Source organism: Lepidochelys olivacea, assembly GCF_965140295.1.
Source record: "Lepidochelys olivacea isolate rLepOli2 genome assembly, chromosome: 1".
NCBI classification, from domain to species: domain Eukaryota; kingdom Metazoa; phylum Chordata; order Testudines; family Cheloniidae; genus Lepidochelys; species Lepidochelys olivacea.
The window spans coordinates 304,763,270-304,787,996 of record NC_140411.1 but is presented as its reverse complement, the minus strand read 5'-3'; the positions used below and the strand labels follow the sequence as shown (position 1 = coordinate 304,787,996).

The window sequence follows — 24,727 nt, the reverse complement described above, 5'->3', positions numbered from 1 at the left end:
ATTTGCAGAGACATTAGCTCCCTCACTTTTCTTTGAGTGACGTTTTACTATTAATAGTTTGCAGCGGCTTTGCAGAAAACATATTAATAAGAGAAATTGTAATGGGGATATCTACAGCAAGTGTAAATGTAACAAGGTGTGCCTGAGAAGCTATCCTCTAATTGATCAGCATGGAGCTATCAGTGTGAGTATCCTAAAGTGAAGAGAGAGTGCAATGACAAGCAGGCACAGCTGAATAATACAATATGATATTTGGGAGCTAGGGAAGGAGAATGATTAGTTTCTGGCCTTTTTCTTCACTAATCTCATTCCCAATGTCTGCCTTACCAGATTGTCTAAAAACATTCTGGTTTGACGTCTGCAAAATGGTTCCTAAGAGAAATGAAGCAAAGATCATTCTAACGGTACTTGTCAGTGTGCAACATGTCTTTGTTTTACTGGACAATACTGAATGTTACCAGGCTTTGATGTACTGTATCAATGCTCTCACTAAAAACAAAACAAAACAAACCAACCCAAACAAACAAACAAACAAACAAAAACCCAACAAAAAACTCACAACCCTAGAACTGAATGTGCCGAGCTAACTGAAATGTTAGCCTCCCATTTAGAGAATATTCTCTTTAGTTTTCATTTGTATAAAATGCACTTGCAGCTTACTGAATTCATGAATAAAGAAACAGCATTCTGAATACTATTGATGTCTTTCTTTCAGACGCACTATAAATCTCATTACATATGTTAAAAAATACATACAATGAAAATTTTGCAAATTGTTCGGAACATGTTTCCATAAAAGCTTTGAAACAGAAAACAAAACTTTCCATAATGAAAGCTTGCCTCATTCATTTTGAATATTTTTATAGAGCTCGTTCTGATCATTCTTTTCTATTCTATTTTTTCAGCTAAGTCGGCAGTTCACAAGAACTAGAGGTACTTCTTCCAGAGATGAAAGGAATTTATGCACAACAGAGCCAGTTAATTTTCCAAATGAAGCCCAAGGACTGGAGAATAAGCTAACACTTATGGAAACAGGCACTGACTTGCTCAGGGAGCCTGTGCCTATCAGTTCCCCTTCAGAAAATACTTTACAAGAGCTAGGAAAAGAATTACATGATAACAAAAAGTATTCCATAAAATATGATTATAGTCAGCCATTAGCAAAGGAACTTACTGCAGGCTCTGTAAACAATACTGAGCAGCCTTTGGAATGCATTGGTACCAGTGAAATGCTTTTATCACAGGATTATTTGCCTGGAACAATGCAAAATGTGACTATCCATATTAAAGATACTGTCTTAAGCAGACAAGGAATGAGCCATGTAGATATTTCAAAAGGTGAAACAGATAGTGCCTCAGGAAGCGAAATGATGGAGAGGTTATTCATCAGTGGGGAAGATGCTGATATCTACAAAGAGGCCTGTGAAATGAGACCAGAAACAATTTCTTCTGAGCATGATGAATCAATGCAATTAAATACATGCGTAACCAAAGCACTGGATGACAATGCTAATCCAGCTCCAGAACGACACATTCTGCAAACATCTCACCTAATGCTAACCTCGGTATTGCCAGACAGTGACAAACATGAAGAGAAAGGCGAGATGATTTTAAGCAAAGATCAGGTACATTTAAGAGGAGATACATGTGCTGATGCTTTTGCACATTCTGATATCTCAATAGATTCCTCGAAAAGCCCGTATACAGAAAAAGAAGTTGTGGCAGAAGTATCAAAGAAAGACTATAACTCTGATATAGGAAAAGAGGAGGAGGAAATCAAGTTAGATGAGTTAGGACTAATTAAAGAGCAGGAGAGTGTTGACACCATAGCTCCGAAACTTTTCAGTGTTCATGGAAAATATATTTCTGAAACAAAAACCAAAACATTGCCATCAGCTTCAGTTAATAAACATGAAGTCAAGCCTTCACAAGCAGAAGACCGGATGATTTCCCATGTAGCTGATGAAAGAAGAGCTGAAGACAGTCATGAATTCAAAGAGTTTACTTGGCTAAAAGATAGGGGAAGCTCTGACAACAGAAGTCAAGGAAAAGAAATCACAAGCTCTGTTGAAGGCAAACCAGGGAAAGAGGAATACAGTGAGTTAAGTGATGACTTGAGGAAAACAGACAGTAGATACCCTGATGCTACTCAGAGTAAAATGACTACTTTCCCCGCTGGTTACCCAGACTTTGCAGTGACAACTGGCAAAGCAAGAGCTACAAGTACTGCGTCATTGAACCCAGAGGATACGCTTGATACTAAGGAGAATGATCATAAGCTTTTTGAGGATCGAATGTACAGCCAAGATAATTTCCCAACAAACAAAAATATTTTGGAGACAGATCCTTGCCAACTTCAAATTGAGAAATCAGACAGCGTGGTTACAGATGATCAAAGTAGGGCAAGGTGTGAAAATCAAAAGTGGAGTGTTTTAGGAAGTCAACCAGTAGAAAGAGAGAGTGAGAAAAATAGAACAGAAGAGATTAAAGAGCAAACAGATGGTGAAGTCACGTTGGGAATGAGGGATAAGACAAGGTATTTGAATGTTACTCCCACAGAAGAATTGTTTACCTGCCAAGAAACAGTGAGGTGTGAAAAGTCTTCTGTAGCTGAACATGGTAATATAGAGGAAGCAGAAGCAGGTACAGCTTATATAATTAAAACAACATCAGAAAGTGCTTCAGAAAAAATGTCTGCTAGTGAAAAAGCAGTAATTGCTAAGCTACCTCAAGAGACTGCAGTAAGTGACAGGCCCACAGAGGAAAAGGAAACAGCGTTTGATACACATGAAGGGAGAAATGATGGTTCACATTATACTCTTTGTCAACGCAATACAGTGGGTGTATTATATGACACCGAATTTGAAAAGGAATCAGTTTTAGATATTTATAATGCACATGTACGTGAAACACTGCAAGGAGAAATGATGTCTGTATGCAATACCAAGGAAAAAGTTTCCAAAGCAGAACATGACACTCGAAATAATCCACCTGTAGAGGAAACATTACGGGCTTCTGCTGTAGAAGGAAAAGCAGGTTTGGAGCAGGATTTATATTCAGAAGAATCACCGAAAGCTCCCCCGAATCCTGAGCAGTGTCTGTACAGTGATGAAGCTGAAGAACTTCATAAGGAAGAAAGCATTTTTGGAACACTTTCCCATTCAGGTGCCAAAGCTGAAACAAAACCACCACCCTCTGATACAAATATTGTGCCCAGTTGTCATTATGAAAGCTCTCCAGCGACAACTTCTGAAGAGTCTATTGAGGTGGTTACTGCGGATGTAGAAAATATGGAGCATCCATATACAGCCCCTGCATTCAAATCCATTGCCAATATTTCTGCTGAGTCAGGATGTTCTTTCAGCCTACCAAGTGAAATGACATGTATTAATAAAAACATCTCTGCTGAGGTTGAACACAAAGAAGTTCTTGAGACTTCAGACATGTTGACTTCAAGTGATGGAAAAGAAAGGAATACAGGCCAGTGTTTCCATCAAACAGAGTTCAGACAAGAGGAGTCATTAGGGCCAATGATTTTAATTAGTGAGCCTACTGAAGAAATAGAAGAGACAAGCTCTGAATCTGAAGGTTTAATAACTGAGGGAAAAATATTAAACTGGCCTGATGACTCAGAGCACGAAAACCAGCACATTTCTGATTCTTCAGATATTTCTGACCAGAAAAGCGAAGCACATAATTTACCTAGTGAGTCTCTAGTTTTAAAGCATATCAGTTACAGAATCTTTTATTTCCTCTTGTTTGTTGTATTTGTTGTAACAATCTACCACTATGATTTAATGGTTTGCTTTGCACTCTATCTATTTTCCTTGTATTGGCTATACTGGGAGGGAGGAAGAAGCAAGGAGTCTGTCAAAAAGGAATAACATTAAGTTTAATTGTCTACATACTGTACTTAAGGTTTGAGGTTGATTACTTCCCCCCACCCTAAAGCATTTTAATTGTTAAAAGGAAATATTCATTTTTAGAACCAGAGCGAGTTTTCTCTTGAAGCATCTTTCAAAAAGGAATACATATGAAGTTTGCTTCTTCATATAAGTAATTATTCTATATAGGACCATTATGTTTGGATCATTAAATACCTATATGAATATGAGATCTGAAGCACGTCAAGTTAAAATTAAGTACAGATGTTGCTCCTTAGCAGGCTGGGAGGTTGCAATGCTTCATATCTCTGCAGTACTTAAAAACACCATTTCTTGCATTAATTTCTCTTGCAGTAAAGCTTCATGGTTTTTTCTGAGTTTTTCTAAGGTTTTATACAGTAGATAACAGGGGAATGGCATTATGGCTAAGTCAGTACTTTAATATTGATCTTGCAAATGGTGATCTACTACTGTAATTAACCAATACATTTTGAGAGGTGAAATTTGTTGGTAGATTGAATAGTTCTTTCCGTTTTTTATTTCATTGTTTTGAGTTAGTGCAATAATAATATTCATATCTGAAAATATCAAGCTTAGACTCCAGTGACATTATGTAACTTTGAATACGTAATACTTCAGCAGAATATATTAGCTACTTTCATACTACCGAGCTGAAGGATACAGCTATGAGCCTGTTATCATTCACTTGCACAAACATTTATAGATGGGTTGTCTTCAGATCATATTTATATATTTTTTGTAAATGAAGACTGTGTAACACAGCTGAAGAATTTAATTGAATTCAAAATTATTCCAGATAGACCTTTTGAATGATGTTTTTCACCAGTGTTGTTTAAGAAAGGCATTCGTATCTTCAAAGCATTAAATAAAAAAAAAAAAAGAGTGAATGGTTTGATTGTGTGTGGCGTGTTCAGAATTGGGTTTGTGGCCTTTTTTTATAAGCTAACTAGGTCTCATTAGAGCACAGTAAAATAAACCCTGAAGGAAAACATGGGACATGAGCCTTGCCTCCAAAAAGGCTCCATTGTGCTGCTGTGGCGGTACACAATAGCCCCTAACAAGGTAGTTGGGGGATTCCGAACGTAGGGGGCGTGCTGGGAGGTTCACTGCTTCTAAGACACTCTTTTCCAGTGTACAGGCATGCCAGGAGCATGTCAGAAGAGGAAAGGGAGTGGCCAGAGCATGCAGCACTCCAGCAATTTCTAGCTGCAGAAAAGCCTGCAGGGAATCATTGCAACCAAGCATACCGTGGAGTAGCCATGAGGCTGCATAATGTTACTGGGACCCCAGAGATTGAAGAAGGGCAAAAGTGGCTTTGCATAGCTGAAGACCTGGGCCATTGTGGAGGCTGCAAAAGGCTTAAGTGCAAAATGTGGCTGAAGCTAGATAACGGTCAGGTTAATCACTTGTTTCAATCATTAGTTAAGCACTGAAACAAATTTTTGAAAGCTCACTTACTTGTAGCAGAATGTTAGGAGACCTTGCTACAGGAGTGACCTTGACTTTCCTGTTCTCCAGGAGGGTGAACCTTTGGAGCATCATGGAAGTGATCCATTCCGTGGGGTATGGAACGGTGTTGATGACCTACTGCTGATGTATGTACTGGTGGTTGAATATATGGACTACTGTTCACTGCAATCCTGACCTGGGTGATGTTAGTAGGTGCCTAGAGGCTTCAAACAGTTGCCAGGGAAACTTGTAGTAACACAGTCCTTATTAGAAGGACAGCCAGGGAATCCAGTCATGAAAGGAAATGTGGCTAGCTCAGGTAAGGTGATCCCTGAATTTTGAGGGACTGCAAGAGGCATGAGACCTGGAGGATTCTCTTGCTCTGTGTTGGATTGAACTAGCAGCTGATCCATGCTAGAAGAATAGGGACACTTTGGTGTGGAAAGCCATCTGTATTTAATGAAGTGGTCACATGTGGCTTCTTTCATTTATTTGAACTCAGACTTTGTTTGGTGTTCTTCGCTTGGTCTTGATTCATCTGTCCTGTCACAGTCAGAAAGGAAGGGAGGGATAAATGGTGGGACCAGAATTAAGTGTGGAAGAACATCAGTGCACTTCATCTAGATCAGTCTTTGAGCAATAGCCAGGCAAAACTAGGGAAAGCCCATGGGAGAGTACATGCAAACTACAGATGAGCCGAATAAATATGTACGTATTTGAGCTACACCGGTATGATACATTTTTTATGAATATGCATTCAAAAGAAAAAGAATCAGTGTCCTTCTAATCTGTTCTGTGTTATAATGTAGTTTAAACAAATAGCTGAAGATCATCTAAATTATATAATTTTTTTCTGTCCCTTCATATAGTAAATATACACGGTAAGCTAGCTCCAGATAGCTGAGTTCCATTCATCCCTGTGTCCAGTAGGTTAGGAATCTCAAACTTTGCCATTTTAACATGTACAAATATTCTGAGTTGAAATTTAGAGTAAATATTTGAATGTTAGAGTGAGCATAGTTTAATCTAAATACAAGTGGAATACTGTTAGCATTTCTCAGATTTGGAATGGGATTTCTGTATTCTATATTTACGATGTTTAGTTAGCATATCATATCTTATGATTGCAAAACATAGCTCTAGATTGATCTGTGAACACAGGTGCCTGAACTTTTACTTATGTGCTTAAAACAACAAAGCTATTCATTCTATCTTTTTTTTGTTTAACATTTGATATACCTTTTAAAAATCCTCTTACCTTTCTTTGTAGTCTGAAAACACTACCCTTATAACACTGGGAAAATATTCATCTTTGTGTTTTTACTTATTTCCATGAAGAAATGGTTTATTGGCTTAAGCATTTAAAAAATCACATTTAACCTGTCTAGTAGTTCTAACAGCATGAATCTGGTTAGCCAATAATAGCCACTGCTGCACACTAAACAAAATGGATGGTATGGTTCTATACAGCTTGCAGGCTTGTCACTATGAGAAGCCCAGTACTGATCTAACAGAGACTAAATCACATTTAATTTGAAAGAAAGTCTTTCTTTACTATATCAAGGGTACAAATTAGGGAATATCTCATGGCGGCTGTCTGAACTATACGTCTAACGGATAAATGAGTTTTCACATTTCAGCATTTCCTCTTATCTAAATGTAACTTTCAACTAAAATTCTGAAGAGACTCAAGGAAGTTTGTGTCTGGGCAGCTGGTTAGTAGAAGACAGTGAGGCTTAAAACCACCAATAATGTCACAAACATGTACTGTGTGGCTGATGTATTGCTGGTTGCCACTGTTGGCCTTCTGTCTGTGCAGCATACAGACCACAGGCAGCAGAGAAAGGAGGGACAGAGCGGAGATGACAGGCTTCTGAGGGGCTCTTTTTGTTCATCACTAGAGGTAGAGCTACGAGTGCCTAAAGATGCACCTTCCTGCCTCTGCCTTTGCTTTTCCAAACCCAGCAACAAGTGGGGAGCTTCTGCATTGGTGGGTGGGCAGCAGGGTTCTGAGTTTGGTTGTGGTGTATGTCAGGGCCAGGGGAGGGTTCTAAGCTTAGCAATGGCTTGTTGAGCCTGGAGTATTGGGGCTGGAGAAGTGAAAGGTGGCAATAGGGAAGGAGGGGAGTCAGGATGGTGTTCTGAGCTTTGAAGTATTGCATGGGGGAAGTTTCAGAGCTGAAGCAGTTAGTGCAGAGCAAAGAAGATGTTTATATAGGAAATGGGGGATTTTCAGCCTAAGACACAAGCGAGTATGTGTGTGTCTGGTGAATGGGGTTGGGTTGGAAGTTGTGGGGATTGGAAAAGTTCTGAGCTGAGAGGGGGATGGAATGGGCTGGGTGAAGAGGGACATGGAATCAACTGATGAAGAAGGTTGTGTGTGAATTGGTGGTATGTGATGTGTTGCGGCAGTGTGAGAGCTAGACTGGAGGAGTGATAGCAGGAGCATATTGGTACCAAGAAAATGTTTCCCACAAAAAATAGTCATTTGCAAGACTTCTGAACACCTTTATCTAATTACATGACAGTTTAATGGTTCAGACAAGGTTGTGTATATAGATTAAATGAGCTGAAATTAAAAGAGACACTAATGCACCTGAACACTTTTATCAGTTTCCAGCTAGTGGAATTACTGTACAGATCTTCTCAGTGGACATCCTGACCTTAATGTTCTATAGGCAGGGAACCTGGCAACAACTCTGGCCCAGCCAGTATTCACAGAACACTACAAAATTCCTGAGAGGCCCCCATCCTCCAGTGGCCATGAGTTTGGTTCAGTGGCTGGCTATCCAGGCCTGTGACTACGGAGATGAAACCACAGGCCATAATTCTCAGCTGTAACCAAGGAGAACATGGTGTAGATTAGTGTGTGTGCACTTTCTGAAGTCATTCTGGGTTATTTGGTTCCCCCGAATCACTTAGAGCAGTCTGAGGGCTGCTTCAATTTGTGCCAACTGTCAATGGCTGCAGGAGGGCATTATGGCGTCAGAAAGTGCACACACACTATGGTGGCTCTGTATCACCTGAAGGTTCCCTCTCCTCTGGGGAGATCCTTTTGTGGCTGGTTCTACATCAACTTTGCACTGCTAGAAGTACCCTAATGCAGAGGAAGATCAGGATAAGATACTCTGGCCCTCACTGCTATATCTGGCCATGGGGGACTGAGAACTTCTCAGCTAAGGGACAAACATAGCCCCACTCCCAGGGTAATCAGGGCAAGGCAGAGAGACACAGCCATTCTCCGGTACCCACAAACACTTCTTTTTTGGGGGGGGGAGTTAATTAAGCCCTCACATCCAGGAGCTTCTGTCTTCCCTTGTAGGTTGCTTTCCAAGGCATGCAGGGTCTGTATGTGAGAGAGACAGAGGGGGTCAGGATCTGTGGAGGAATAATGAAAAGGGCGGGGAGCTAATTTGTCTGAGTTTCAGTTTCACACCCCTCCTCTGAGGCTCTACTATATTGTGTGGCTAAGGAGCTGCTTGGCATTCTCTGCTATGCCTCTATGAAGCCAGTCAACAATCACAGGAGTAAGTGGCTTACACACCTCTTGGTTTCATGGGACGGGGGTCAGGATCTGGCCCTTTGAGTTTAATGAGCTGTTTCAGTTAGGAGACCATACAGTTTGATTAATGGGTGTTATTTAATATGTCTGTCACTTTATAAAGCTTTATCCAGTGTATATGTCTGTCCTGATTAATAAAAGAATACGACTGGAGCCTCTAAAATACAAAATGCTCTATCACACAGTGATGTGCTGCATTTTTAGTGCAGAATCCTGTTTATATTGTGCAGAGTTTATGTTGAATTTGAGCGGAATTTGTAGACAGTCCCTTAAAGCAGAGAGAGAAAGAGAGGGAGGAAGATCAAGAGCAGCATGGGTGTGTATATGTGTGTGTTAGAACTTAAATAGTGGCTAAAAGGGGGTATTATCTTACTCCAGATTCAGGTTGATCTTGTGGTCAACACATCACAGCTCTCTAAAACACACCCCAATCCAGAACAGGGCACAACACCAACCAAGACTTATATTTTTCCCCACGGGTGATATTAAGAACGATGAAAGCACCATTTGCAGAAAGCAGATGATGAAGGACTGCAGTCTCTGGGGTAAAAGACATGTTTCACTTTCTCTTAGGGCTTGTTTACAATGTGCTTTAGTCTGCACTACGGGGGGGTAAATGCTAGTTTGCAGTAGTAGTGTGTTGTGCAGCAGCTGGCCTGTATGGATCCTACTGGCGTGCACTAAGGGTACATCTACACTGCCCGCCACTTTTGGCAGCATCTAGGGCATGTGTAGCTACACACTGCAGTGAAAAGTAGCCTGCATCTACACTGAGATGCGTGGTTACATGATCAGTGAAAGGCTCTGGTAGCAGGGAGCTGCTGGAGCCTTTCCTTGCAGTGGGAAAAGACTACAGCAAAGCGGAGGCAGTGGGACACTACGTTATTACAAATAGCTGTGTAGACAGGGGAGGCACTGCTTGGGCAAATAAAGAGCAGTGTGGGGTACATGCCCACAGCGTTCAGGCATGGTTCTAGTCTGCTCACCTATGCAATGCCTCATCACCTACACTGCTATTTATACCTGTGCTAGGGGTGCATGGAATGTATGTACTCTACATGCTGCTGAAAGGAATATGTAGTGAAGAATTACCTAGTGTAAAAGATCCCTGGCATGCATTAATGCTACATGAAAATGCACTAAGAAACTTTTAGTCCATGCCAGCAGGATCTACAAGGGGCCAACTAGAGCACAATATGCTAGTGTGCACTAGAATTTACACCCCTTTAGCGTGGACTAAGGCACTGTGTAAACAAGCCCCTAGAACAGTGGTTCTCAAACTTTTTTTTTGCGGACCACTTGAAAATTGCTGAGGGTCTCGGTGGACCACTTAATGATCTTTCCAAATGTTCTTTGTACCATTAGCTAGCTATTGTAAAGTGCTTTGAATAAAAGCACCATATAAAATAATAATAATTATTATTTTTTGTTCTACAAATAAAAGCACACAACTCATATTTTAATATCAGTCGTCTTACCTTTCTAATGCAATGGATGTGCCCTCTCTCCCACACTGCGGCAGCCCCTGAGCTGGGGCTGGGAAGGAACGGGGTCTCTCCCTCTCTCTTTCACTGCAACAGCCCCCGAGCTGGGGCTGGAAAAGAGAGGGGTCCCTCCCCCGCCACAGCAGCCACAGAGCCGAGGCTGGGAAGGAGGGCCGGCTCTCCCCGGCAGCCGCAGCCCTGGAGCTGGGGAAAATTGTCTCTTTCTCAGGCCACCGCAGCCCTGCACATCCAAATTGACCCCACCCCTGTTCTCACCCCACTGCCCCCTCCCACCTACCCCCTATTCCCCCCAAGGCCACCGCCTCACCTTACATGTGCATCTTCTCCAGGGTCCAGGCACCTAATTAGTGGTGCCATATCTGCACAGCTCCACTAATTAGGTGGGTGGTCCTTCATTCTCTTGTGTGCAGCTGCCCAGGCACGCACCTTAGAGCACCTGAATGGAGCTCGCGGATCACTGGTGGTCCACGGACCACAGTTTGAGAACCTCTGCTCTAGAACATCTACGGCAAGTGCACTGCTGTAAACACAAGAGAGTCCATGGGACTTTGTGCTAAAAGCTTTAGATTGGGATACTACTTCCACACTTCACATATGCAATTCATGTGACAACTATTAACCAGTCTACCACTTTTGTGCTGAAACACTGACCTTTACCTTAAATCCTATGATAAGATATAAAGTAAACTGCAAGTATAGTAGAATACTGTTTCATTCTTTCAGTAATGTGGAAGTTTGTGGTGCAAAGGCATGTTTAGATAAATTAGCACATTAGCTTGAAATGATCAAACATTACAAGGCATAAAGTGCAAGAAACTCAACACTAGCAACTGCTGCCATGACCTTTAAGACTAGCTGATCTGGTCAAACTTACACCTGTAGCTGTACATCAACTTTTAATGCGGACATACCATGTAAGAAGCAACCAGAATGATTTTTTTCAAATGTGTCTTGTTTATACTGCATACAGTGGTATTGTGGCTTGTCATGTAATGACTGTAGCTTCCTTTTAATCCTACAAAACTCAACATCCTAAAAATTCAGTATATGCCAATTATAAATTCAGTGAATGAAAACTATAATGTCATTAATTCTAATTTTAATAAAACACAGTTTAACCATGTTGCATTGCCTGGGAATATGGCTGTACTTTTGACTAATAGATGGCAATCAAAATGTTGGCATTCATCTGATCCTTTGAAGATTATTTTTTATTATACCTTTCAAATGTGTACAATGATCGTATTGTCATGGAAAAGTCATTCCCACAATCCTTATCCAATTAGATGTTTTTTAAGAATCAAAATTGCAATGCAAAGGAAAAAGTGTTGGGGATGGGGATGCCTGGTCTTCAGTTGGTGTAACTCAGCCTAGCTTCATCGAGCTTTAATGGAACTATGCTGATTTACACCAGGGGAGAATCTGGCCCAGATTTTCTTATGTATTTTTAATGCAAACGCCAAGAAAAAGCAATCTTATGGCATAACTGCAGTAAAGACTCAGTTCAGAGCTAAAGGCCTTCAAATGTATAATTATTGTTATTATTTGTCTTACATTAACTAACAACTAGAGTGCCCAACAGATTGATGGCCCCATTGTGCTAGGTGTCGTACAAACACATACTAAGAGATTGCGCCTGCCACTGAGAATTTACAATCTATATCAACACCACACATTAAGGATGGGAGAAAGGAAGTATTATTATCCCCATTTTATTAATGGGAAGCTGAGGCACAGGTGGATGAAGCGACTTGATGAAGGTTACATAGCAAGTCTGTGACAGAGCTGAAAAACTGGAAAATGAACCAGATCTCCTAAGTGATTGTCCTTATGGAGCTAATGAGGATTAATAAAAATTATCCAAATATCTTTTAACTGTACAAGAGAGACTGTACCGGCTTTTAATGAATCATAATGTTGCTCTTCTGACTGTGAACCACTTCTACTACTTGAAAATGTAATGGAAGTGGTTCACAGTCAGAAGTAGTAGACAAACAAGCTAATAGAATGTTAGGAACCAGAAGGAAAGAGATGGATAATAAGACAGTAAATATAATAATTTCACTATATAAATCCATGGTACGCCCATACCTTGAATATTATATGCAGTTGTGGGTGCACCATCTCAAAAAAGATATATTAGAAATGGAAAAGGTAGAGAGAAAGGCAACAGCAATGATTAGGGGTATGGAACAGCTTCCATATGAGGAAAGATTAAAAAGACTGGGACTGTTCAGCTTTGAAAAGAGATGATTAAGGGGGGAGATGATAGAGGTCTATAAAATAATGAATGATATGGAGACAGTGAATAAGGAAGTGATATTTACCCCTTCACATTACACCAGAACTAGGGGGCACGTGATGAAATTAATAGGCAGCTGGTTTAAAATAAACTTAAGAAAGTATTTCTTCACACAACGCACAGTCAACCGTAGAACTCAATGCCAGGAGATGTTGTGAAGGCCAAAACTATAACTGGGTTAAAAAAAGGAATTAGGTAAGTTCATGAAAGATAGCTCCATCAATGGCTATTAACAGGATGGTCATGGATGCAACCCCATGCTCTGGGTGTCCCTAAGCCTCTCACTGCCACATGCTGGGACTGGATGACGGGGGATGGACCACTTGTTGTGTTCATTCCCTTTGAAGCATCTGGCATTGGCCACTGTTGGAAGACAGGACACTAGGCTAGACAGACCATTGGTCTGACCCAGTATGGACATTCTTATGTTCTTATGTCTTTATGCCAACCCGCATTTGGGGACTTGCAGCATGCTGCAGCAGTGTCCAGATGGGATGTTACTGTGCAGCCAGTTGGTGCACTATAGATTCACAGCCTAGCTTGCAAGCACAGTAACTTGCTATGTAGAGACACCCTTAGTTTTGGGGATGCTTTGAGACAAGATATAAATAGGGCAACAAGCATATAGGTGAAGGGATCCATTAGGGTAGATTCTGGCTAAAAATTGAGGCTCTTCAAATTAGAGAATATATTGGACATTTTTGGCCTGAGGTCTATCACATTTCCAGTCTATCACATTTCACATCAATATGTAATTAATGTAGTTTAAAATACTGAAAATCAACAGGGTGCTTGTGATACCTATAACACAGATAGTGACACATATAGCACGTGATATGTCATGAATTCCACTAGGGAACTCACTATCCCAAGCTAATTAACATTGTTGCCACTCAGATACTGTGGTGATGGGCACTAGTGAAAAATCCTGAGAGAGAGAGAGATGCATTTTCAAACATCATAGATGCCTTGTCGTGTGACATTTTATGGAAATTGTGTGATGAGATCATTTGCATAACCCCAATAATGTTCGTAAAACCATAAACTTTAATTTTAAAAAAATATTGTAGGGTTGTAGTGCTGGCAAAATGGCATCTAACTGACACCAGCACTCACAAGTCACAGATTTTGCTGGCAGAGCCCTTTGCACCACTCAGAAACAGGCCTACGGATGGGGAAAGCTTTTTGGGAGGTGGGGGTGGGAAGTGTAGCTGCTTGGCACTCAGAGGGGTACCTGAGGGTTACTGGAGTGAACATTTGGGGGGGGGGGGTTGCTACAGGGTGGCATTACCCTCTCTTGTTAATCCTTGTCCCCTTTCTGCTTTCCCATTAGCTCCTGACCCCCACAGCCCTTCCATTCTTGCTCCCCTATTATTCCCCATTGCCCCCTTTCCACTCCTGAGCTTCTGCTTCCATTAATTTCCCTTCCTCCATTAGCTCCTGCAGCCCTTTTAGTCCCTCTTTCCTTCCCATTACCCCTCACATGCCCAGTGAGATGCTGCTGCTGCCACTGGGTCCTTTCCTCCTGTGGCTGGAGGGGGATCAGACAGCAGACAGAATGGGAAGCAGAGAGGCCCCCTGCCTGCCTGCTCAGCAAGTACAAATCAGCCCCCAGTGACAGACTGGATCACCTGCACCCCAAGATCTCCTGCTTGTCCAGCAGTCTGTGTGACATTAAAGCTGGCCTGAGAGAATGAGTAAAGTGGGGGGCTTCAGGTGTGAGTGGCACGTGACAGGCATTACATGTGGCATAACAGCAAAAGTGCCCATTGATTTTGGGTGCTTGATTTGAGACAGGACAGGATCTAGGTGGGCACCCAAAAACTGAAGGAGTCAACATGAAGGGTGAGATTTTCAGTAGTGTCCAGCGTCGACTTAATTCTGTTCTCATGGTGGATAACTTCAATGAGAGCAGAGATAGGTCAATGTGGAGCACTTCTGAATACCCAATTCTTAAGTGTCCACTTTGGAAAATTTGGCACTGTATCAATGAACAAAGTGATTAAACATTAAACAAAATATTGACCTCAACCTTGCAGTCTAGTACAGGGGAAACCTCACATTGACTGAAGAAAGAACTGCAGAGTATTTGACCATTGAGTGCCAGGTTGCGCCGAGTGCGTGAAGGAAAAAGGAGATTCTTCCTTATTTTTGTATCAAACACAACAGCAGCTCTGAGCTGAGGCAGGGGAAGGCTGAGGGCAGTGCCACAAGAGCTGAGCTGAGATGGCATGAAGTCAGGCATGGGGTAACAGAGCTGCTGCTACAGCTTGCCCTGTGCCAGAGCGCCAGGAGAGATGCTGACTGAATCAGAATTCCTTGTTGGGTTCCTGCTTCATGGGGGTGTGACATAGAAAAACTGAATATGACCTTGAAATTGCTTATTCTACTATGGTTAAAACAGCATTAAGGGAGAACTAAAGTTGTTGTTTTTTTTGTTTCTTTTGTTAGTCTGACATAGTTTTCCAATGTGATAAATGATATTTCTTCTCTACAAGATGTCCAGAAACAGAAATTTTTCCCCTCAAAGAAAACTGTGAATATTTAACACTTTTAATCATGCTTACTATATAGCACTGAAACTTGGAGACTTAAGACCCTACTATTTAAACCCCAATTTTTCATAAACAGGTGCCTTAGACAAATCCTCAATATCAAATGGCCGGGTGGGGGGGGGGGGAAATCACAAACAAAAAACTCTGGAGCAAAATGAAACAAAAACTGAAAAGACTGGAAATTATAGCATGACACGGAAGAAAGAGCTGAATAATGTAACAAGGCAGGAGTTGGACTGGAACTCCCAGGGCAAGAGGGGATGAGGTAGACCAAGAATAACATGGAGAAGCAGAATGTAGAGCTGTCAAAATGACATGGGAAGAAGCTAAGACTGCAGCAGGAGACTGGAAAAGATGGAAGGCAGTGGTGAAGGCCCTATGTGCCACATGGAATAGAGAGGCATAAGAGAAGAGAAGAAATATTTGTGTAGGAAAGTATCCAAGCCCTACAACGCGAAACTCTTCTGGACTGGCAATGGATCCACAAAGAGCCCTCTTGATCCCTCATCAATGAGGCAAGTTACCGTCCATCCTACTTGTGGAACTCTGAACCTAAAAGTGAGACCAATAGCATGGGCTTCTTTAAAAACTCCGGTCTGCCACCCTAAAACTGTTTCTTCCTCATCAGTGACTGTGCCCCACATATTTTTAAAGAATAACCTAGAATGAGATGAGGCTGGCCCAGCAGAGTTCCCTTTGCAGGCTTCAAAGGGCCGGTACACTCCATTACAGTGTTGTTTGAAAAATGAATAAACAATCTGAACACACAAAGGATAAATGACAGTTACAACTTAACCAGAGACTCAAGCCAGTAGGAGCAGCTGCAGAAGCAACTAAAGCAGAGACGGCTGCACTGAGGGAGGGGAGGGATAAAATAGATCCCAACCAAGGACATCCTTCCCCCTACTCCAAAATCCCCCAGACCCAGAACTGTGCAGGGAGACTACCCCTCTGCACACTAAGACCCAGGTTGTATCCTTGCTCCTTGCAGCCATGTGGGGTCAGGGAAAGAAACTTCAGAGAAGGAGCCAGCCAGAGACTCAAGCTGGCAGGAACAGCTGCAGAAACAGTCAAAGCAGGGACCCAAAGACACTGATGAGGTCAGAGAATTTTCTACAGTTCTGACTAGGTATTCTCTGCGCTGCACTGATTGTCTGTTTGTTCTACCCTTCTCCAGCCTCCTTCCTCAGAGTCTTTTCACCTCATCTTCACACCACACCTGTCCCTCTTACTGTTCTCTTTTCCCTTTCCCTTTTCGTTCCATTTAGCATATCCCCTGCCAGGTAAACCCCACCCAAAACAACTACGACAGGATGCTTGCCACCATCATACTGATTTTTCTGGTTATGTGTTTTACTTTCTTTCCCCTGTGCTGTGTCTATTTTCCTGTCCCAGCTATGGCTGCCCCATCACACCCCCATCTGGTCATACATGACACTGCATGCATTCTCTGCCTAAGTTTCCAAGAGGTGGCAGCTTGTGCCATACTCTCAGCATTAGTCTTTAAAGAGTTAAATAATAAAACTCAGAATTTGGCTGTTTTCACCTTTAAACAAACAAACATAAAAGGCAACTGCTTGGTCACAGTGCTTTAAGCCAAGGGCCTGATCCAGTTCTGGGCTAGTACTACGGGACAGCTCTGCTGTCCCCGTCTCACTCAGTATTGCCTCTGAGAGGAAGCAGGCAAGCCTTCTCAAAAGGCCTGCTGGCTCCCAATTGTTAGTGTCTCCTGGTCCTTCTAGGCCTCTGGAGGACTGTGTTGTTAGTAGCCCTTTCTTAAGCAGTAGTGGTGTCAGGGTGCCAATGCCTCCAGCATGGGGCAGAGACAATATGTAAGACTCTGTCACACTAGTCTGTTTAGATTGTAAGTTCTTTGGGACAGAGACTGTCTACCAAAATTTACCGTGCTTAGCACAAAGATTGGTCCTAAGGAATTACCATACTAGACATGATGAATAATATCTTATTTTCAAATATATTCACAATGAGAAATGCTTCATACCTGTTGAAGTTTTATATTGCTGGACTGAGCAAAATGGGTTCTAGTTTTCTTTGACGCTAGAGATAACTGAGCCACACAATCACCAAATGCAGGAGTGTAAAATATTCAAAAAGTTTTCCTATTTCAATGACATTTATGATGTGAAATTTAGACATTTTAGTGAGACTATCTAGATGTTTACAAAAAAAATAAATAGCCAGTTTTATTTGAAAATTCATATTTGTGAATGCAGGACGAGGCAAAGGTACCTTTCAGTAGCTGCTTTTGGAAATATTGGTTGTGATAGCTTACATGCAATGCAGCCACATTGGAATGAGTGGTTCACAGCCTGAAGGACATTCACCAGCTCACTGCTGCAGCAATGTGCTGGCTATCAAATCTAGATATGAATTTTTCATTGTTGATACTTACCCAAGCCATGTGAAAGAAGAAATGGGTTAGTGTGGGCTATAAGGGAGCCCAGAATATGGACCAGTGACACTTGAGCAGAAAAGACTTGATCCTGGGACCTCACACCAGTGCAAATCACGAGTAACTCTATTGATGTCAATGATGGTAACTAGTAAAAAAAAGCAGCGTAAGAAAAATCAGAATCAAGCCCTAACTAAGGTTTGTAAAGTGCTTTATTTGTGCAAAAAGCAATTAAGATATATCAGTCAGTGGCAGAGGTTCGAATGGTTTGTACAATGGTCCTCAAACCGACTATGATCTTGCACATCATAATTGTTGCAGAATCCATAATAAGTCACAGCTGAGTTGGCATGGAGATGGCAGCTGAGTATGAGCTTTCATTTTGAACGTCCGTTTATTGTTAGTTTTAGGCCACAAATTATTTTTGCATTTAGTATTGTCCAGAAAGCTCACTCAGTAAAAATGTCATCTTGTTACTGCAAGATGTACCTTCTGACTCATAATGTAGTGAGAAAAACAAGGTTTTATTAGTCAGCCCTGTAGAACCAATGTAGCTGTAGAACAGCAAGCCGTGTCTTATCAGCAACATGAATCTTTAACAAAACTATCAGATACTCTATCTAGATACTATCGTGACGGCCACATTAAAAATGCCAGTAGAGGTATATGGATAGATGATTTCCAAGTCATTAATGCTGGTGCAAATGTTCTGTATAAGACAGAAAGAATACAACTTGCAATGGAATAAACTTAACTCACTGGGTTGGCGAAGTGGTCAGTGAAAAAAACCAGCCTTGGTTTTGGATTTGTAAATTGAGCATAGAGGTTTTTTATGTGAATTTATTAAAATTCAACATTTTAAAATGGAATGTCTGTGCCAGAGCCCAGACTGTAAAAATAGCCTACGTAGAAGAATATTAGAATGCCTTTTGTTTTAACTGATGCGTGTTTATTAGCTTTTTGTATATTTCCTTCACAGTTTCAATCCCATTAGTCTTAATCCATTTTAAGCAACAAACCAAAAGAGTGACATAGACAAAGTGTGTAAGTGAACTTTCCATCATTTACATCTTTATGCTATTGTCAGAATTGATAAATACTCATTAAAAATAACTGGGGTCAAGCCACTCATTAATCCTGCTGCCCAGTGGTTCCAAATATGTTTTTCTTTCCTATGCAGCTTATGAAAGCTGGGAAAAGTACAGAAACAGTCTTGTTGAAAAATTAAGCAAATTTCTAATGGGGAAAATTCAGTGTTCATTAACCCTATCCTCATGTAATCTGTGGTTTGGCCACGAGCAGTATTTTTTTCCTAGTAATCTGTAATTTTCTTTCTTTAGGGCCTGAGTTCTTTCTTCTTTTAGGTTCTTATTACACAAGACTGGTATTGCTTCAGAACGAAAAATGTCCATTTTGTCAATGGATTTCAAAAATAAACATGCAATGCAAGTAAAAGAATTGTTAGTGCGTCACAAGAAATGATCAAAAGCTGCTAGTACTGTTTGACAGCTACGAATGGCTTTGTTTAGTTGCCCAGCGTCTTTTACCTTGTGGTTTTTGTTTTCTGTCAGCAGTTTATTTCAACAAAGGGGACATCGGTGCTGTTCAAGTTATGCTACTAGACTGTTCAGCTCCCCTTCCTTCTCACCTGTAACTGAAACATTCATCTTTGCATTGTACTCATCCTTTTCTACACCAACATTTGCAGTTCTTAAAATTCCTAAGAGCCGGCATTCCACTCAGTTGAACAGCAATGTGCTCTAAGGCTATCGAATAGGGCCTGGTTCTATTTGTTTTTGTGTTTGTCTGGGCAAAACCTATACAGCTTCTGTTTGTTATTCTAAAACAACTTTAAAATTTGCTAAGGTTCCAATCATTCAATTGTTACTCAGAATAAAGTCTTTTTGGGGTACCAAATTTTAACTGAATAAGCCCTGCCAGAACAAATGCTATAAATATGACTTATGTCCATGCATTTCAGTTCAACATATACTTTAAGAAGAAAAGTTAAATTTAGGGTCAAATGCTGCCACCTATACTGAGGTTGATTAGTACACTACTCTGTGAGTAGACTACTTGATTGGCCTGTCATTATTTACTAAAACGTAGAGATAGGGATCCCATATATCACATGAAATTAGCAATTGAAAAGCTGGTAGCAGAAATCTTTCCTTTGATGGTGCAAGAAGGAAAATTTTAACAAGACTGAGGCCATGTCTACACTAGTGAGCTTACAGTGGCACAGCTGTACTGATGCAACTGCTCTGCTGTAAGAGTGCTTCTGTGGCCAACGGGAAAGAGCTCTCCCTTTGACATAATAAAACCACTTCAATGAGCGGCAGTAGGTAGGTCGTCGGGAGAAGCTCTCCCGCTGACCCAGTGCTGTGCAAACTACCATGTATGCTAGCAAAACTTATGTTGCTCGGGGGGATGAGGGTGTGTGTTTTTTTCACACCCCTGAGCAACCTAATTTTTGCTGACATAAGTGGTAGTGTAGACATGGCCTAAATCACATGTCTTGTCAACACCTCAGTGTGGGAATGCAAGGTTATATAAAACTACAAACAAAGACTCTGGCTACACTAGAGCACTCACAGCGGCAGCTGTAAGTGCTGTAGTGTACCTGTTCAAAACCGAGAGGAGAGAGTTCTCCTGTTGACTTAATTAATCCACCCCCAATGAGCAACCGGGGCTTAGGTCAGTGTAACTTATGATGCCCAGGGGAGTGGCTTATTCAGACCCCTGAGCAACATAAGTTACACCGACATAAGTGGTATTGTAGACATAGCCTTAGGGACAGAAAAATAAGTTATGCAATGGCTTAGAATCATAGAATATCAGGGTTGGAAGGAACCTCAGGAGGTCATCTAGTCCAACCTCCAGCTCAAAGCAGGACCAATCCCCAATTAAATCATCCCAGCCAGGGCTTTGTCAAGCCTGACCTTAAAAACTTCTAAGGAAGGAGATTCTACCACCTCCCTAGGTAATGCATTCCAGTGTTTCACCACCCTCCTAGTGAAGAAGTTTTTCCTAATATCCAACCTAAACCTCCCCCACTGCAACTTGAGACCATTACTCCTTGTCCTGTCCTCTTCTACCACTGAGAATAGTCTAGAACCATCCTCTCTGGAACCATCTCTCAGGTAGTTGAAAGCAGCTATCAAATCCCCTCTCATTCTTCTGTTCTGCAGACTAAACAATCCCAGTTCCCTCAGCCTCTCCTCATAAGTCATGTGTTCCAGACCCCTCATCATTTTTGTTGCCCTTCGCTGGACTCTCTCCAATTTATCCACATCCTTCTTGTATTGCGGGGCCCAAAACTGGACACAGTACTCCAGATGAGGCCTCACCAATGTCGAATAGAGGGGAAAGATGACGTCCCTCGATCTGCTCGCTATGCCCCTACTTATACATCCCAAAATGCCATTGGCCTTCTTGGCAACAAGGGCACACTGCTGACTCATATCCAGCTTCTCGTCCACTGTCACCCCTAGGTCCTTTTCCGCAGAACTGCTGCCTAGCCATTCGGTCCCTAGTCTGTAGCTGTGCATTGGGTTCTTCTGTCCTAAGTGCAGGACCCTGCACTTATCCTTATTGAACCTCATCAGATTTCTTTTGGCCCAATCCTCCAATTTGTCTAGGTCCCTCTGTATCCTAACCCTGCCCTCCAGCGTATCAACCACTCCTCCTCACTTAATAAGATATTTCCTAATGTCTTCAGACTAAACAGCCTTTTCTATAAGTTTAATCATTCTAAATTTCTGATGTAAATAGTTTACAATAATAACTGCAGGTTACCTCTGATTTGTGTGAAATGTTGTTACTTTTGGATCTAAAGCTAGTAACATCCGCCATAATGAGTGATATTTGAGAAGTCTGCCTAGCATTCCTTGTTCAGTTAATACATTGCAGTAGCATCCCTTTGCTTTGATGTTAATGGGATACGGTGCAAGACTTCCCCTGTATAGGATAGCATTCGTAAATCAATTCATCTTCTTTCCATCAGTGCTATGTGAAATGAAAGACAATGGCAGGATTGATTCTATATCTATACAGGATATTTCTGTGAACATTGAGAATAAAAGTATATTGTTAGTCTTGCTCTTTATTAATTTTGTTTTCCTGGCAATTGACTTGGCTTGAGGTGCTATATTTTTCAGAAAAGTTAATAATCTCTTTTTTATTCAGGGCCAGCGTTCTTAGCCCTTTCAACATGGCAATCCCTTATTTGAAATCAAACAATTTTGTAATCCTCTTACATTTATTGTAAAAGTAAGATAATGAATCAATGGTAACGATGACCCTATATAATGTATGTATGTATATGTGTTTTGAGAGATTGACAGAGAATACTTGGAGGGTAAGGATGTGTGGGTCGAGTGTGGAGGAGCTAGACTGTGGGAGAGTATTGTTTATTCAGATATGAAAGGGTTGGAGCTACTACAACTGCTACTATATTTAGCCTCACAAAGGTTAAGTTTTGGTCACTCCAAATTTATTCAGGACATTTTATTTTCTTTGCATTAGAATTATAATGAATTTTCCAACACCTTATGACCTCCCTGATTGTTTTTCTTGTCCACAGGGGGTCATGACTTACAAGTTGAGACACACTGCTCTAGTATAATGATCCTTGTTCTCTGGCTTGGTACTTCATGACTTGATCTTGCAACTGTATCTATCCAGGGGTGATAAGTCATGTTCCATAATGACTGGCATCTTCTCTGGAGGTATGGTGCCAAAGTTTACAAGAACATAAGACCATAAGAACAGCCACACTATGTCAGTCAGACCAATGGTATCATTGTTTCTGAAAGTTTCTGAAGATGGCCAGTGCCAGATGCTTCAGTGGGAATGAAGAGAACAGGGTGATTTTGAGTAATCCATCCCCTGTTGTCCAGTCTCAGCTTCTGGCAGTTAGAGGCTTAGGGACACCCACAGCATGGGCCCGCATACCTGACTATATTGGCTAATAGCCATTTATGGAGCTATCTTCCATGAACGTATCTAATTCTTTTTTTAATCCAGTTATAAATTTGGCCTTTACAACTTCCCCTGCAAATAGGTTCCACAGGTTGGCTGTGTGTTGTGTGAAGAAGTACTTCCTTTTGTTTGTTTTAAACCTGCTGAGTATTAAATTTCATATTAATTTAATTACTATTATACTTAATTTATTCATTTAATTTCATATTTCATACAGAGGGCCATAAAATACTTCTCTTTCTGCACACCATTCATGATTTTATAGACTTCTATCATACCCCCTCTTATTCCTCTCTTTTCTAAAAAAGAGACTTCTATCATACCCCCTCTTATTCCTCTCTTGTCTAGGACAGACCTTATCTTCTTAATCTCTCCTTGGATGGAAGCTATTCCATACCCCTATTCATTTTCATTGCCCTTCTCTGCACCTTTTCCAATTCTAATATGTCTTTTTTGAGATGGGGCAGCCAGAACTGCCCACAGCATTCAAGGTGTGGGCATACCATGGATTTATATAGTGGCATTATTATTTTTTATTATCTATCTCTTTCCTAATGGTGCTAACATTGTTAGCTTTTTTGACTGCCGCTGCACATTGAGTGGATGTTTTCAGAGAACTATCCACAATGACTCCAAGATCTCTTTCTTGTGTGGTAACAGCTAATTTAGACCCCATCATTTTGTATGTATAGCTGGGGTTATGTTTTCCAAGGAGCTTTACTCTGCACTTGTCAACACTGAATTTCGTCTGCTGTTTTGTCACCCAATCACCCAGTTTAGTGAGATCCCTTTGTAACTCTTCACAGTCTGTTTTGGACTTAACTATCTTGAGCAATTTTTTGTATCATCTGCAAATGTTGCCACCTCACAGTTCACTCCCTTTTCCAGACCATTTATGTATACGTGGAACAGACAGGTCCCAGTACAGATTCTCGAGGGACCACACTATTTACCTCTCTCCATTGTGGAAACTGACCTTTTATTTCTACCCTACTGAAGTTAAGCTTTCTGATCTATAATTGCCAAGATTGCCTCTGGAGCCTTTTTTTTTTTTTTTTTTAAAATAGGCATTACATTAGCTACCCTCCACTCAATTGGTACAGAGACTGATTTAAGCGATAGGTTTCATAGCATAGTTAGGAGTTCTGTAATTTCATATTTGAGTTCCTTCAAAACTCTTGGGTGAATACATCTGGTCTTGGTGACTTATTATGCTTTAATTTATCAATTTGTTCCTAAACCTCCTCTACTGACACTGCAATCTGGGACAGTTTCTCAGGTTTGACACCTAAAAATAAAAGGCTCAATTCTGGGGCTCTCCCCCGTATCCTCTGCAGTGAAGACTGATGCAAAGTATTCATTTAACTTCTCCACAATGGCCTTGTCTTCCTTGAGTGCGCCTTTACCACTTGATCAACCATTGACCCCACTGACTGTTTGGCAGGCTTCCTACTTCTGATGTACTTAAAAAAATGCTGTTAGTTTTTGTGTCCTTAGCTAGTTGCTCATCACATTTTTTTCTTGGCCTGCCTTACTATAGTTTTACATTTCACTTGCCAGAATTTATGCTCCTTTCTATTTTCCTCTCTAGGATTTAACTTCCAGCTTTGAATGAATGCTTTTTTGCCTCTAAATGCCTCTTTTACTCTGCTGTTTAGCTATGGTGACTGTCAGGGTTCCTTCCCCACTCTGAACTCTGGGGTACAGATATGGGGACCCGCATGAAAGACCCCCTAAGCTTATTCTTACCAGCTTAGGTTAAAACTTCCCCAAGGCACAGATTCCCTTCTTGCCTTGGGATCGCTGCCACCACCAAGTGATTTAACAACCATCCACTTGGAGTCCTATTCCCCCAAAATATTCCCCCAAGTCTATACACCCCCTTTCCTGGGGAGGCTTGAGAATAATATCCTAACCAACTGGTTACAAAATTATCAAAGACCCAAACCCCTGGGTCTTGGAACAATGGAAAAATCAGTCAGGTTCTTAAAAAGAAGGATTTTATTTAAAGAGAAAAAGGTAAAAGAATCACCTCTGTAAACTTAGGCTGGTA

General features: G+C 41.2%; 1 protein-coding gene across 1 annotated transcript in view; it reads left to right on the top strand.

Moving 5' to 3' along the window:
- Nucleotides 1-3,919, top strand: part of PPP1R3A (protein phosphatase 1 regulatory subunit 3A) — a gene marked incomplete at its 5' end in the record, with an annotated part of 37,293 nt that extends 33,374 nt beyond the window's left edge. Inside the window, one exon of the mRNA XM_084634959.1 lies at nucleotides 906-3,919. Coding sequence (XP_084491085.1) covers nucleotides 906-3,884 — 2,979 coding nt within the window. The 3' untranslated portion in view covers nucleotides 3,885-3,919. The remainder of the gene's footprint in view (nucleotides 1-905) is intronic.
- Nucleotides 3,920-24,727: the final 20,808 nt, after the last annotated feature.